This window comes from Halictus rubicundus, chromosome 16 (assembly GCF_050948215.1).
Source record: "Halictus rubicundus isolate RS-2024b chromosome 16, iyHalRubi1_principal, whole genome shotgun sequence".
Classification (NCBI taxonomy): domain Eukaryota; kingdom Metazoa; phylum Arthropoda; class Insecta; order Hymenoptera; family Halictidae; genus Halictus; species Halictus rubicundus.
The window spans coordinates 5,054,752-5,071,425 of NC_135164.1; the positions used below are offsets into that span (position 1 = coordinate 5,054,752).

General features: G+C 45.0%; 1 protein-coding gene across 3 annotated transcripts in view; it reads left to right on the forward strand.

Annotated features, from left to right (window-relative positions):
* LOC143362078 (retina and anterior neural fold homeobox protein 2) overlaps positions 1–6,961 on the forward strand; it is a 55,424-nt gene extending 48,463 nt beyond the window's left edge. Inside the window, exons 3-5 of one of the 3 annotated variants that reach the window (XM_076801917.1) lie at positions 5,404–5,501; positions 5,581–5,777; positions 6,658–6,961. In XM_076801917.1, coding sequence (XP_076658032.1) covers positions 5,404–5,501; positions 5,581–5,777; positions 6,658–6,821 — 459 coding nt within the window. In that variant the 3' untranslated portion in view covers positions 6,822–6,961. Of the gene's footprint in view, positions 1–5,403; positions 5,502–5,580; positions 5,778–6,605 lie in introns of all 3 variants that reach the window. The other 2 variants (XM_076801918.1, XM_076801919.1) reach the window with 2 other exon arrangements.
* Positions 6,962–16,674: the final 9,713 nt, after the last annotated feature.

Sequence of the window (16,674 nt, forward strand, 5' to 3'; positions counted from 1 at the left end):
AACTCTGCGCTGCCAATAGAATTCCCTTTGCACACGGTGTAAAGAAATTCTCTTGCCGTAGGCGTGCTCTACATCTTCGGAGCGCTTGAAGATTTGTAAGAAAAAAGGAGCAAAATTTCCCTCGACCTTGAATTGCAAGATCAAATTTTTCCAGTGACAGGGCGCTTAGAATACAATACAGTGGAAAGGGATTGGACCTTGGAATTCAAGGATCTTCGTCGATCCGTAGATTTTTTCTTTTTTATTGAACAGTTGTAACCTCCGATGAGAGGTTATTCTGTGCTCTCTATTACATACATAATATTACAATAATAACATTATAATAATGTGAAGGTAACGTTGAAGTCGCTTAAGGCGGTGGCCCCGCCGTGCATCCCCTCCATAACTCCGTACGCGTACACGAGATTTGCAAGGGTACGGGAGGCCCGCTCTCATTTGTTAACAATGCAAAAATAGTACTGTTCTGTAGTCAAAATCGCTAGATAAAAGTTCAATCTAGGGTGGAAAGGTCCTCAGAAGTCCTACTTCTGCGTTTTTTAGCCGTAATTTAGGAAAGGTCCTACGAACTCCATACGAGCTCTGAATCTCTCGATATTTACGATAATGTCACTCGACAAGCAGTATGCTGCTGAATATTGCAAATTACGGCTAAAAAACGCAAAAGTAGGACTTCTGAGGACCTTTCCACCCTAGATTGAACTTTTATCTAGCGATTTTGACTACAGAACAGTACTATTTTTGCATTGTTAACAAATGAGAGCGGGCCTCCCGTACCCTTGCAAATCTCGTGTACGCGTACGGAGTTATGGAGGGGATGCACGGCGGGGCCACCGCCTTAATTGGTAATGGACGTGATGGTGACATTATATACGTAGTCCACAATCTTTCGGGAGGGAGCACAAAATCTTACATAGTGTGTTTGTAGGTGTGTGGAGTAGTACATTGCACGACATGGGAAGAAAAGATCCGTAGATTTATAATAACCCTGTGGGAGCCAAGACCGAACATTTCTTTGCACCCTGTACTGTGATTGCATAGGTGTCGAAGATAAGGACGTAAAACACCTCTTTACAAAAAAGATTAAGGAAATTCGAGTCGCTAGTGCAAAGGGTTAGTGTAGGCAATTTTAGCCCAGGCCTCCTCAGGCCATTTATTACTAATCTCTAGTCCTGTCCAAATAACTTCGAAGATCGAAATCTCCAGCCCCTGGATCGCCGAGGCTCCCGAGGCTGTCGCAGTCCTCGGACCACGGCGATCACGCGCGCGTCGCGGAACGTCCAATTTTAATCCCGGAATTACTTCCATTTTATTCCAATTTTCTTGCATTTAAACCGTCTAAGCGAGTTTACCTTCGCAATATCATTGCCGGGGAGCGTCGCGCGGGTAGACAAGAACGAGGCGGGGGCGAGCCGCGGGGGATGGTTCTGGGGGAGGGGGGTTGAAAGGAAGAAAGCTCGGGAAGGCCGGGGGAAGAAACGCCGGGGAGACGGGTCGGAGATGGAGAAGGTGGAAGTACCTACTCTAATAAATTTACGACGTAAAACGGTTAAGCCGTGTTAGCCCTGTTCTTTATATTTCCGCGAGAGGAGGAGGGCACGAGAAAGAGAGAGAGAGAGAGAGAGAGAGAGAGAGAGAGAGAGAGAGAGAGAGAGAGAGAGATAGCTGGATGGCTCGGCCAGCAGCGACTTTCCTCCTTCGCTGGGAGGAGGAGGAGAGACGGTGTCGGGAAAGACGAAGTGAGCGACGAGAAGAAGCGAATATATAAGAGATACGAAGGGAAATTCGCTTATTTTCCCATCATTTCTACGTGGCATCTTGTCCACGGGCTTGCCTCATCCACGCAGCCAGGAAAGAAAATTGCTTCTCGTCCTCGAGAGCGGAATATCGTCCTGATGAGCCCGGGAATGCCTCGATATCAATCCCCCTTCGCTGCCCTAACCCCCTCCCCCCCTCCCCTCACCTCATCCCCCGTCGGTGTCATCCGGCTTGCATCGCTCGTTCCAACGTTTTTCGGCCGTTTCTCTTTCGTTTCTCGGGACATTGAATTTGCTCTATATTTATTATTCGAACGCGACACCCCTACCCCCTATCCCTCGCCTCGTACCGAGAGGGGTGGTTTCGGATCGACGGATGAGCCGAGGGAATTCCGGGAGTTAAACGGGAAATTATGGAGTAGATTACATAATAAAACGAGGCACAGAGGTGCGGAGGTAACCGTGGCGGAGACGGTACGACGGCGATGGAAACGCCGGGTTATGGTTGAAACGAAGGCCAGCCGCGGCAGACGGAGAAGATGATGCTAACTACGACGGAAGTCCTCCAGAGGAATCCGGTTTCGAGACCGGAGTATCGGGACTGCGGATTGGTTTAGACGGTGCATCCTGTATACGAGGGTATAGCAATTGCTCGGATGGATTAAATGATTAAACCAATGATTGCGAAAGAAAAGATCGCAAATAGCGAAACAAGATTCCTTATGTGATTAACTCTTTGAAGACAGTTTTGACTGTTCATGTTATTTGACTTTATCTGTCGATATGTATATTACATGTTCGGTATGTAAGATCAGTTCAAATCTTAGGTATTAATTTTCTTTTACATATTTTTGAGTCTGCTTCTTTGAGATTTATTGTTTCTTATTAGATTTAATACGAATAGGTAATGATTTCAACTGGCTGTGATAATTAGGATTTAGATGGGGCGATGCTGGATCAAAATAGAACCGACGTTTCCCGTCCGAGGATTAATGTATTGTTCTTGTTGCTGGCTGTTACAGCACGAGTTGTTGCTGCAAAAATAATTCTAGTTTTTGTGGGTTTAAACTTCGGCGAGTGTTTCAGAATAAATTGTTGTTGCGGACTGTTTGCTCTATTGATTTGTATAAGAGGTATTTTGGGAAAGTGTAGATTCGAATCACTGTATTGAATGTTGTCAAAATCGAATATAAAACCATGGGAGGCGATTGCAATATTGATCGAAGCACTTTGGCAAGTTCTCACGGAAGGAGATTTTAACCAAGAGACTGCTTAAAATAATTTTAAAGGTATTGTTTGATTTATCCAGAACTATATTTGATGTGTCGAGAATAAAATACGTTTGGAACAAGTGTTATGAGTATTGCAATTTTCACATGAATCGTTTCAACTGTTCCACAAACGTTCAAGTGATGCTACAAATCTATAAATTTATCGATTTTATCCAATGTAATTTTGCAGTTTTGCAATCGCTTGTGAACTGAATTTTCAATTTTTACATGATCAACTACAGTTGAAGAAATCGTTCAACCAAAAATAGATAAATGAAGTCTTCCATAAACAATAGACAATTGAAGTCTTTACGATTTGGTCGACACAAAAAATATGAGAATGAAAGGAAAAATGCTAAGTTGCCTAGATCCTTACCCATTCTGTTAAGTTCTAAGGAGTATATCCCCGGTCTTGCCAAGTATATCAAGGATACAAATATGTATAATACATTGTAAGAAAATGTACCGTGTTGCTAATGACCTTTGATGTTGAAGCAACATTAAACAATTAAATTATATCAATCAACATTAAACAATTAAATTATATCAATCAACATTAAACAATTAATTATATGTATAATTCGAACAAAAGTTGCCCGATGTAAACGTGGTAGAATCGTCCAATTCGACAAGCGTATATAAACGAATCACATTAAGGGGGCCGGCAGGCATTTGGCCTTGACTGTCACGCTATGTTACGCTATGCCTTTTTTTCTAGACATGTTACGTCGTAAATAAGTAAGTAATCAATTAAAAATGCATACCTCCGTGTTTGTACATGTCTTTGCTATGTCTGTATAGAGCCCTTTTTTCGATACGAACACTAAATCTCGCGAAATTAAGAGAATCTCTCAGCGGCAGCCATCTTGTGACGTCATACTTGCTTCAGAATTCGAATTTTCTGCCGAATATTACAAATTACTCCACGATGAGGTAGAAATTCGCAATTTGGGCTCTATACAGACATAGATTGGACTTTTAGGAAACACAATTGACCACTTCTAAACTGCTCATTGCAATATTGAAGCGATAGTTTGAAAAGGTTTGACCCATGCATACGTATATGGATTTCAAACCCTGCCGGCCCCCTTAAGGATCGTATCGCGTAACAAACTATTCACCAACGAATTCGCTCTGCGATCGTCGGATCGTTCCTATTAATTTATCGTCCCATCGGATAAGATAGGCCGCGCACTGTCATAATTCGAAGCTGCGCCGTTCAATCCCGAAAAATTCGAGTCACAGCCGTTACCCGAAAGCAGCCCACAAAGACATCCTATCGGCGGAGGCATGACTCGCGTTTCTTCCATGGCCAAAAAAGGTAGCCGCGAAGGTAGCGATGGTCCTGACCGTCACGGATGGGTCCCGTCGGTCCATTTGCAGCCCACGCTGTTAGCTTGGACCACGCAGATTCGTCGCGGACACGCTCAATAGGGCCTATCGGCGTGTCTCCTCGCCGCTGAATAATTCATAAGGCGAGAAGCCAGCAGCCGATGGTTATCGCGACAGACTTTAACCGGCTGCCAACAGCAGCCATGTTACAATAAAGAAATCAACATGGCCGACCGAGCCTTTCATCCCTCCTCGTCAGCGGCTGCCGCTCCCGGCTTTCTTGGGTCCACCTTGAAGCTTCTCCTCTCTCCTCTCCTCCCCCTTTCTCACTCTCTCTCTCTCTCTCTCTCTCTCTCTCTCTCTCTCTCTCTCTCTCCGCGTCGCTCACTTTCGATTTCGCCCGGCAGCCTCGTTACCCTCTTGATGTCGAAGGGTGGTCCCCGCGAGCGGACTCACCCTACGAGCTCCCTTCTTACCTCCTTTTCTTGCCCCTGCCTCCAGGGGTGGACCGCCCCGCCCAGAGACATTTCTCTGCGACCCTCGGAAAGGGAGCGAGCCGAAGAAACGAGCGCAACCGACCGGAAGAGAGACAGAGAGAACGAGAGAGAGAGAAGAGAGAGAGAGAGACAATTCGACGGGGAAGAGGTTCGAAAAGGACGGCGAAACAGAAGACGAGGGAGGTTTGGCAGTGACTTTTCTCGCCCTGTACACCGCCGGGCCAAAGGAACTCCATTTTCTAGCTACCCCGCCGTTAGGGGATGTCTCTAACCCCGTTCGAGCCCTCCGTCGTCTCGCGCGCGCGTAAAAATTTTCGCGTTGACTTTCCTCCTCCGCTCCCTGGCGCCTGGATCCCCGCCCCCCCCCCCGAAGGCAATTTTACCCGAGTTCAACCACGATTTCCAGATTGTGTTGACGCTTCCGCTTGCTCTTATTTACCGCGGGAGCTTCTTTTGTACCGGAATATTGGACGCAATCTCGCGGTGACGCCGCAGCCGGCAGCGGATGATGATTTAATAACGCGGCGTTTGCGCGTGTTTTCGTTGCAGGTGTGGTTCCAGAACAGGCGGGCAAAATGGCGCAGACAGGAGAAGATGGAGGCCGCGAGACTCGGGCTCAGCGAGTACCATCACGCTACCAACATGAGGTAATTCTTGGGAAAGTTTCCCGGAACGTGGAGCGTGTTTGTCCGTTGGAAATTTCCGTGTGACTGTATGAGTGATAAGCTGTCTGTTCTTTCGTAGAAACGTGGCGGGACCGGCTCTCGGCCTGCCCGGGGACCCTTGGCTCACTCCTCCGGGACTTTTGAGCGCGCTTCCCGGATTCCTGGCTGCACCGCACTCCGGATATCCCAGCTATCTGACGTCCCCGAGACGATTGCCGTCGCCGCCGAACGTCGCCGCTGTTGGAAACGCCGTGCCCGGTAAGATGATCCTCCTAAGAACATCTACCGCGGAAAATGATGCGAGAAACGACGAGCCACTAGTAGTCTAATCGGCGGACAAGCTGCTTGCGTTGTTGACCCTTCAGGGACGACGTCTGGGCACCAAGGAATATCTCAAAATTTATTAACCCTTTGCACTCGAGTGGTGACTCTGGAGCACCGCTAAAAATTGTTGTGGCATTATTTCAACGAAATTACAAAAAATATTACAAAATATTTGTTACATTACAAAATTTGTATTGAACAGATTACCAACCATTTAAATATTATATGTAGAAATCGGATCGGTTTCGTATGATCAAAATGAAAATATTCTAAGACGGAAGAAAAATTTAGTTTTAGAATTAAAATAGCGCCGAGTGCAAAGGGTTGATAGCTAGCAAAACGAATAGATGCGAATTGGAAGCAGTAAAAGGATTAACAGAATTCCAGATTCAGTCATAAGAAAGACTGTCCAGTGTGTTTAGAGACGTTCCTCAATTTTCGGTCCTCCGTGTGTAACTTCTGTGAAGAAAGTGAACGATAAATTACAAAAATAGAGGCTAGCAGCTTCGAAGCATGTTTCTTGTTCGTGAAATTATGAGGCTTTAACCCTTCGACAGCGGAGCCATTTCCAGTCTATTTCGACTGAGTGTAATCAGAATAATAATTTGGATCATTTGGGATCTAAATGCCAGTTTATGAATGGAGGGGATGAAGCATCGTCGAGTGGACAGTTGTAAAATAGGGCCGCCGTTCAAGGGTTAAACACAGACGATGTGCTGCAGATGGAAAAATGTAGTGTTGAGATATTTGTTTGATTCACAGTATATCGGTATTCGCAAAACACTTGAACGGAGATGCTGCGTTTGATCAACAGGGACCCTAACGGCAGGGATGACCAGCATAGGGAACGGCGGACACGTGTCAACGGCACCACCGAGCCCTCCTGGCCACGACCCACGCACGACCAGCATCCAGGCGTTGAGAATGCGGGCCAAGGAGCACGTCGAGAGCATCACCAAAGGGTTGCAGATGGTCTGAAGTTTAACGTACAACCGAGGAAGGCAAGACGCAGCGTGCTGCGGCCGCACGGTAGCCGGCGTCCCGACGCCGCGGGCGTGACGAGAAGCGAAACCACTCTACCTTCGACCCTTCGGCACCGAAGAAACTGTCCAGTCACAGACCGGATCGGCGAACAAGTTCCCCCGTGGCCCCCCTGCCCAAAGGTGGAACCGCTCGAACCGATCGTTTCTATTCCAGCGGGACGTTTATCGGATATCCAGCCCCATTGGAAGAGAACAAAAAAAGTACAAGGACCTCGTCGAGGAAGGGACGATTATCGCGAGCGATCGTTTCCAAACGGTAATCGAAACAGGCTCTCCTGCCCGGTTATTACCCGACCGATTGGTAAATCAAATTCGTTACGTCGTTCCCGGCCCGGTTCCGTCGCCGAGACGGCGGCCCGACCTTCCCGATCATGCTACCGGGCTCCGGCGTCGCACCGTGACGGAAAACGACGGAATCCTGGCCAAAAGTTCATATCAAACACGGTTCAACTCTCCGAACGTCTTGTCATCCGTTTGAGAGATATCTGCACGTAATAGTTTGACCATTATTTTATTTAAAATCGCTAACTTCGTACAGTGAAATTTTCTGATCAACGTTTCAAGCGATCATGCTAATGCAACGATTTTGATAGATTACCATCGTTTCTCAACCTAGGAACCCTATTGAATCATAGATTCTAATTTCTAACAGCTTTCCAGAAAGTTTTCGTGAAATAATCTTGCGAGTTAATTCAAGATACAATCTGAAGATATTGTCTTATTATTTCCTATAATTTTGTTGAGAATTTATGTAACGTTGATATTATTCTAATTCTGTTGGTAATTTTCACAACTTTGAAACAGTCCACTTCTCATTTGAAGACGTTTGTTTCGCATTGTTCCATATTTAAATGGTGAACAATGAAATGGAAGCATTCGATACTAGTGAAAGTATACCTATTGAATGTTAAGCGGTGGCTGTAGTCTGTAAGCTTTTTAAAAATTGTATGTTACAAACATTCAGAAACAAATATGTTGGGTCACCGGATAAAATACTGATGAAACGTTGGTTTATACCTTGTTTTCGTTTGAATTTTTGAAGCTATGGCAAGTAAAAATGATCGTCCAACCAAAATGGTTTTGGATTTAAATTGGGGCGAGCCACAGTAAAAAAATGAGTACCTAACAAATAATTACTGCGTATGTAGCCATACCACGAGAAGAAATTCCAGCCACAGCCTAGGACTTATTGTTCCCATTTATTTTCGCAAAATTGACTGCAGATTTTTATAGAAACATTTCCTTCGTTAGTGCAGAGAAAATAAATTAGTTGCTGTCGCACGTGTGTGACGCGCGGCCCTCGTTGGGAATCCGTCAGAATCCGAATTGACTAATTGACTTCAGGGTTGGAAGTATGAACTTTGGCGAGGATTTCGGCGACTTTCGTCATCGTGCAATGATCCCCCGAATAGCGGCGCGTAGCGATCCCCGATAATAGTGCAATAAAGGTCACAGACGCGGAGACTGTTTTCTATCGTCACCGGGAGGAGAGAAAAGAGTAGGTTTAAGGCCCAAAGACGTTCCGTCTAGCTCGAGTCGTCAGAGCTACGATGGACCCCCCGTAACTTCCTGAACCATACAGCTCAGTAAGTAATATATTGCATATAGTTTTAAACAAGTCGAACCTCGACAAACCCACACACCGACGAGGACTCTATTTTGCCCGCGCGCGACGGATACGAGGAGGACATTTCACACGCCCTCGGCGCGTCGTCGGACCGAACGCGTTAGCTCGTTGCGGTCGTTTAATCAGATCTTATTTAATCAGATCACCTAGGACAGCATCGATTCCAACAGTTTCGAGATTTTGCGATATTCCGCGGACGGGTCGCCAAAGGCTAACGCGGCGAATCGGATGTCAATTTGGACGATTTCGCGATGTGTTTGAATGGCACCTGTCGGTCGCCGAACTGGTAGATGTAGTGCGCCCAAGGCAGGGTTAACACATTGACAGTCGGTTCTCGGCACTGTCAAATTAATAACGTTAAAATCGTGACTGTCGAATCCGAGAACTCAGACGAGATACTTATTAGGCAAACAAAAAGATACATATTATAATCACAGAACGGTCCCTATATTTCACTCAAGAACTTATAAGACAATTTGTTTTCTTGTTCTCTTACTAATGCGATAGTTATGAAATAATTTATGCAGCATGGTGAGGCATTAGGACACTTTTCGATACTTTAAAGGATAAGAATGACGAATGCGATTGCCTGCAAATTTTCTTCAAGAATCGAAGTTTTCCAGGTCATATTCTACAAAAAAAAAAAAGATCACATTAAGTTTTATATTAATATTGTCTCTACATACAGTTACTTTTATAGTCTTACTAAAATATTTTCCGCGTCAAGTATACTAACAATTACAGTAACATTTGCTGGGTTTGTTAAGTCGAACGCTCTTTTCCAGGGAGGGTTACAAAAATACTTAAACCACAATTAAAGTAACAACGGTTTGGTAGAACGAGTTTAGAGCAAGTACAATAAAAGAGAACGAACCTGAACGAAATTCCTTTTGCAAGTCGCTCGAGGAAAATGAGAACAAGAAGCAACAGTATTCAATTTCTCTAAATCCTTAATGTTGTCGGAACATGGCGACTGTCAAAGTGTTAAACGAGACACCCTATCGAGGACCTATCCGGAGGCCGTGTCTCGACGAGATAAATTGGTACAAATGGTCAGTGAACGATAGTCCTCCCCGTAAACCGATCCCCGTAACCGAACTACGATTAGTATAATTGTTTGATAATTATATACCTCGGACGAACGAGCGAGACCGATGGGCGCGCTCACAAAACGTTGTCGCGGAGAATTGTCAGTTGTATCTGACGGACACCGGATGCTCGAGGAGCGAGGAACATGGCCGACGAGGATCGATCTCGGCCCGACCGAAAACAGGATCGTCGAGTGTTCCTGCAGGACTCCTCCGGGATATTTCTTTGGCTGGATCCACAACCTCCAGGATCGGTGGACCAACGGCTACCGCGAGGCTAGATAACTATCTCTTGTAGCATATAGATTGGAAACCGCGGACACGATCAGGCAGACGCATTTTGACATAAACAATATTCTGCAGTATTAATACGTTAAGGCGAACAATTGTGCATAATTACATAATAAACGGTATGCGAGGCCGTTGACGCGGCCGGGGACTGCCAAGGAACGCCATTGCGGGTTGCGCAATCCTTTATGCTCGAAGCTACTCTAATTCCGGAACATTTCTTCTGAAGAAGATGGCTTTTTGCTGTGTACGACTCTCTTTATTTATTTATTCGTTCTCATACACTACACGGAAAAGAAATTAAATCGACAAATTGTGCTTCGTTTATAATTCAACAGCACAAAAAAGCACGTCTTACGACACGAAATTGAAAGAAATCAACGAAAGAAATTTCCCGAAGAACGTGTGATGGTTAAATACAAAGAGATTTACTGAATATAATGAACTGTGGTGGTGTGAATTACAGTACAGTGAATTCTCGATATATGTCAACGACACGTCATGTATCGTCCAGGAGACATATTCGTGGCCCCTCGCGGGGATAATTCCGCGACGTTTATCATCCAGGCCTTGGCGACATATATAGAGAAATCATGTATGATGTATTCTAGTTTTTAGTAACGCTTCGGATTATTTCTCTCTGCTTGAATAAAAGAGGGTTTGGAGCAAAATGGAGAAGATGTCCTCCTCTTCCGTTTGACGAGGTTTGCTCGCACATTGACAACCACGTTGGTCACAAACGAATGACGCCATTCTTTGATCAGAATGTACATGGTGAAACGTTCGAGTAAAGTAAATGTTATTAGGGTCTAAGGCAGGAGAACTGAGGAACTATGTTCAGTTTCGATTGCATTAACTCTCACACGCTCCTCAGAAATAGTTGTATAAAATATCCCATAATTGTCATCCACTTTCGTTTTACACCTTAATTTCGCCGATTATCCTTCATTCGTGAAGGAACACAATTAGTAACAACATAATCGTAGAGAAAGAAAGAATTATACAGTGTCTAAAACAGAAAATGGATGAATTACGCTCGGACGAGCGTGTGAGGGTCGATTAAATAACTTCGGTGGATTTTTGTTGCTTGTGGCGTGGCGTGTCAACCACGCGGACATCTTGTACTCTGATGGCAACCGTGGCAGTCGTCCTCCGCGTCAACCGAGGAGAAATCAATTAGAGGGTGATGAACGTAGACAGTTACCTGCCCCCCGAACGTCTATTTGTATATATACCTGCTCGTGATGAAATAAAATTTGATGTACATATTTAATCACACCACCGTATCGTTTGAGACCCCCATGGAGATTGAAATAAAATCGCAGAAGCCCGACACAACAGCTGATCAGGATGGAATTGCACGTTTTGTGAGAGTCCTTCAGGAAAAGTCCTTCCCCCCCCCCCCCCCCCACCGTCTGGTTCCGCTCGTATTTTCGCCAGGAGAGTCGGCTTTTTTCGCCAAGGCGTCGGTGTTCGACCTCTCGATATCGACCGGTTCGATACCGGGTGCGTTAATAACGCGCGGTGCAACGCGGTGAACAAAAAAAAAAATGAAAAAATGAATTGTTCGTGGGCGGAGGCGCACCGCCCGCCGCCGATGGAAAACCCCCGGAAAAGTCGGCGGACAATATTCGCGAGACGGATTTTTAATTGTTCCCTCTGCGGGTCGCGCGTATTTGTTAAAGAATTAGCATTTCAAAGAACGATTTCAATTAAGCCGTAATTAATTTCGCGGAGAACGTCGGGCAGACGCCGGGGAACAGCCGTGCATCTCATTACTCGCCTTACTTTCGACTTAATTGAAATCGGAGATCCGCCGGGACAAATTGAAGGTGTCGGCGGCGCGAGCTGAAAGGTGATTATTAAAAATTGGTCGGACCTCGAAATCAATATTTCACCGGTCGCTGCCTCGTCGGTTTTCCGCGCGAGCCGAACCGACGACCATTAGTTCATTTAATTAGACAATCGCTTCGGAGATCGACAATTCCACAATCAACAAGACGATTTGATCCACTCGGTGTTCATACATATTATTCATCTTTATTGATTAAATGGGTCACCTGTCTTGGTCACCTGACACAATACCAGCTCGAGAAAGTTTATACGGAGCGATCGATATCAATTATTTCGTTGTTAGTGAACTGGTGGGAACCATTTTAAACAGCAACGCTCAATGAGACTTTTTCAGTCGTTCATTTACACCGTTCTCAAGGTCACTTTCGATTCTTTATAAAGGTACGATTCGCTTGCACTCATGTTTTTGGCTGAGCGAGACGAGTTCAACAAGCATCGTGCGTAATTTCTCTTTCACTTGACCTCGTTAGCCAGCAGACTAATTTGCAGACAAACCAGTAAATTGATTTATAAGGTTAAAAAAGGACATTCGACCGAAGGATTTCAAGATTTGGTAGGCTCCAGTGTCACTTCTTTCAATTTAGGATGAAATCTTTCGATCGCGTTTAATAAGCTTCATTTAAAAGAAATTTGAACAGAGGTTCGAACACCGGAAAGAAAAGGTTCTTCAGCGAGTTTCCGCGGACAATGGCCGGCTAGTTCAAAGAAACCGAGCTCTTGATCCGCCAAAGCCGGGAAGATGTATATTCGATCGCGAAAGTGTTAATAAAAAGCCGTCAGACTCCCCCGGAAAAATATTGCCCCCCTAGGATCCTTCGGCGGGACGAATTATTGATAAACTACCCCCTCCTAATTCATGCACATGCGACGGCACACCGTACACAAAGGATCCTTTGAAAATCTCGGCGAGGCTGCATAAACCCGTCTTCAATATTCCCTAGATGGCCTCGGCAGGGGAGCCAGCCGGTTATCTTTCCCGGAGCTGACGGGAAACCGGCGGAAAAATAGAGGAAACCCGAAAAAGTATACCTTGCCGGTATAGAACATCTGATCTCGAAAGCTTTGTAGAATCTCGAGTATGCGTACTAACCAGTGGACCACGAATGCCCGGATAATAGAACAATTACCTAGCTACGGTGATAGATTACAGTTTTCCAGGTTCAGATAACAGAGAATTCAGAGATCGTCGGTTCGGATAATCGAGGTTCTACTAAATCGACGATTGAACAAGTAAATATGCTCCGAACGAGGTCATGTCGGGGCTCGTTTTAATGAGAAAATTGTCAGAAATACACGCGTCGGCAAAAGTTTTCACGAAGAAACAACCTAAAACAAGAACAAAATTTTGTCATTAAAGTACCATTGTCTCGTTGGTCTATCCAGTCCCGTATCGTGTTACGCTTCTCGTTTATCGAGACGGGGTAGACCCAGCGGTGGTGGGGATAAATTTCGCACGAACACCGTGGACATCTCTCGCACGTATATCGAGGCGTTACTGTACTTAGATTTAACCTACTGAAAAAGCAAGAAATAGCGGAGAGGCGTCGGCGACGGGGCGTGAAAGGATTCGACGTTAACAGCACCAACAACGCCGGCTAGCTGGAACAATGGTGCTGAATGGTCCCTGAACGATTAGGTATTCCAATCGTCGCGCGTTAGGGGTCGCTGTGAAGTGCGGCGGAGGGTTGGAAGGGGCCGGCGGTAAGAGGGTGGCAGAACTCGCCCAATAAAATGGTAATTCCTGTTTGCAGAAGTTAACCATGCGAGCGAGCCTGGAGATTCGAGTCCATGCGTACTCCCTAACTCCAAAGGCTAATAATACTTCGGTGAGAGAGAGAGAGAGAGAGAGAGATGGAGAGGGGAGAAGGGGGGAGGGGGCGCGAGAACCCAAGCCTGCCAACAGTGATATAGTTGTACGGAAAAGGGCCGGGGCCGTCGATCATCTTGAACCCCGGAGTAGTACCTCGAATGCGTGAGAAGCACGTGGACAAGCCGTGGAACGCAGAGACGCCTTGAACACCGTCGAATAAAAGGGCAAGTGCCCTGGCCGCCACCCTTTCGAGTGGATTTTCGAGTGTCGTATTGCGTGAAATAGTTGCCGTCGCGTCGATTGTTTAGCGCCGGGGGTAACCGGCGCCCGGGCGGCTCGGCGCGACACGTAACTTCGAAACTGGGTTTCGAATTGCGCCCCGATATTAGATTCGTGAGCACAAGATTTACATTTCAGTGGATCAGCGAAAGTTTTCTGTCTGACGGCGGTGCCGAACGCGGCGGAAGTAAAAGGCTCAACTTTGGAAATACCCGCGGCTGCATTAGCACGATCGCTTGCGCCTCGTCGGCTAAAGAGAACGAGCGCTAAGAATCCCTTAATTGTTTCGGGTTGCACTCGTTTGCAAACGGAATTTTTTGCGTTCCTCCTCGAATAAAAAGAAATGGTCATCCGTCCTAGAGGTGAATCTACACCTCCTAAAACTTGCCGCAAAATTGTTTATAACAAAGAAAATGGTTGTTAAAGTTTTTCTTTACATCTACGTTTTTCTATACATCGAGAAAAGAGAAAAAGTTTGAAAGGAACCATATGTCACAAACAAATAGAGATACAGTCAAACCTGTTTTCGTGCGGTAGATAGGGACCGAAAAAAATATTCAGAAAATTCGTAAATAGCTATAACGAATAATTTTTTACAGCATATTAAAAAAAAATTTTTATGCAGTGGAGAGGGACCGCATAAAAAAAGTCTCGCTTAGAAAATATGTCAAAGATTTACGAAATAGCGAGAAAGTGCTTACCAAACCAAATAAATAATTAAATTACGCATGGAAACATGGAGAAATTAAAAAAATGCACATAATTCAAAACTACTCGTCGCAATCCAAAACGCGCATCGTCTTGCGATGAGAACATTACAAGGGTGTTATAATGCCAACACTATTGGCATTCATATACCGCATAAAAGAAAATCGCACAAAACAAATCGCAAAAAATAAAATTCGCATAGAAAAGGGCCGCACAAAAATAGGTTTGGATGTATAAGCTGTTAAAGTTTCTGCGAAATTAGATGTGTGGAGTTATACGTATAATGAAAAGCCTACTACTTCAGTCCACCTGACCGTATGGATGAGACGGAACATAATCGTGCGCGTGCCTCGAGAGACAAACGAAATTTAAAGGGACATTCGTCGCTAGGCTCGCACCTAATCATTGTCAGCCCGTTCGAATCATGAAGCTGCCAGATATGGAAGAAAACCTTGTATCTAATGTTATACGTGCGAATACTAATTCTACAAATTTTTCAAAACGATCTGTTCCTCCGTCGGAACCACGGCACACTATTCTTGACTCGCGCGCATACGTCCGAATAATTGTGCCTGTAAAACGAGTTAAACAAATTCTAACGGCTGAATTGCCGACCCGGTTTCCCGGAACTTCCGGTTTTGTTATCTAGTGTTTACAGACCCACGACGTCTGACCTGCCTATTATAATCTGACCGTCACAAATCGCAGTATTATTTTGTTCGTGGTCGGAGTAACATCTTCTCGTTCGCTGTCACGATTTCGTTAAGTGTGTAGAGTTTAGTGATTCTAGTCTAATTATTCGGACGTATTCGCGTGAGTCAATAATAGTGTTCTGTGGACACCACGGCGGAACAGAAGATTCGGAAAAATGTGTAAGTGTACTTCCCATTAGTATTTTATAATGCAGGATTAGTATCAGTACATTGGATATAGGGTTTTCTTTCATACTTTGCAACTTCGAATATATGATTATTAGAAATGCTTGTACACAGAAAATAAAAATCGCGTAAAGCTTCTTCCTATATTTGACTGAAGTTTTAAAAGATCAATCATTTTATGAACGCATGTTTCTAGAAGCTTGTCAATAGTATTACTTTAGCGAAAGTCTAATGCCTCGTTCTGGAGAGGAGAGTTTTCAGGTGGCGGTTCGTTAGTCGCGAATTATTCGTCGTAATGACGAAGTTCGAACGGTGTGCAGCGTATATCGGTAATTGATTTGGCCCAAGTGGCCGGCCACCAATACACGATATATTACGTTAAGCACACGGCGCAGAGATTGGAGGCGGCAGGCAATCTCTTAAGGGTTGAAATTGGCGCGGAAATCGTGGCTTTATTAAATTTGTTTAGGGACAGGTAAGGGGAACGGGGCGGGGTAAGAGCGGGGCCGGAGGACCTAGATTCTGGGAGAGCCGCCGTCGTCGTCTGTCTAATATTGCTCGATGCTTGGCCTGCCTAACCTTATTGCCCCGACAAAGTAAAGAACCGACAAGAGACCCGAATAAGACCAGTTTAGGACCGACCAGATCAATGAAACACCAAACCAGCGGGGCGGAATGCTCAAACAGTCCCGAAGACAATTCGGTGGCTGTGATGGAAATGGATACCGAGCGTTCAGGGTATAACAGGCAGCCTCCCTTCTCTCTCTCTCTCTCTCTCTCGCTCTCTCTCTCTCTCTCTCTCTTTACCAACCATCCTCCGTCCTCGCTAATCCGATCTTCAAACTACAGTTTCTTGTTCATTTTGCCCGGAAATTAGCTGCAACAATCTTCCATCTACCGTCGAACTTCACGAAGTGCCAACATTTGTTCATTGGTATCGACCGAGATGGTAATCTACAGAAATTTTTCATGGCTTTAAAATACTCCACTGTTCACGAACATTTACACACTTAATTTCTCCAGAAGCTAGAATATAAATTGTCGTGTTATTTACAATTTTTTGCTGCTTAGAATGCTTGCATGTACAATATTCAGCATACAAAACATGCATGTTACATCGAAATAATTAAAAACAATATGGCGTCTACGGTGAGACGGTAGTTCTAAGAAGTACGCAGCATTTACAAAGTGTTCAGTGAAACTAAATTACTACGTCGCTGTAAACAATATAATTCAGAAGTTACTGGCTCATAATT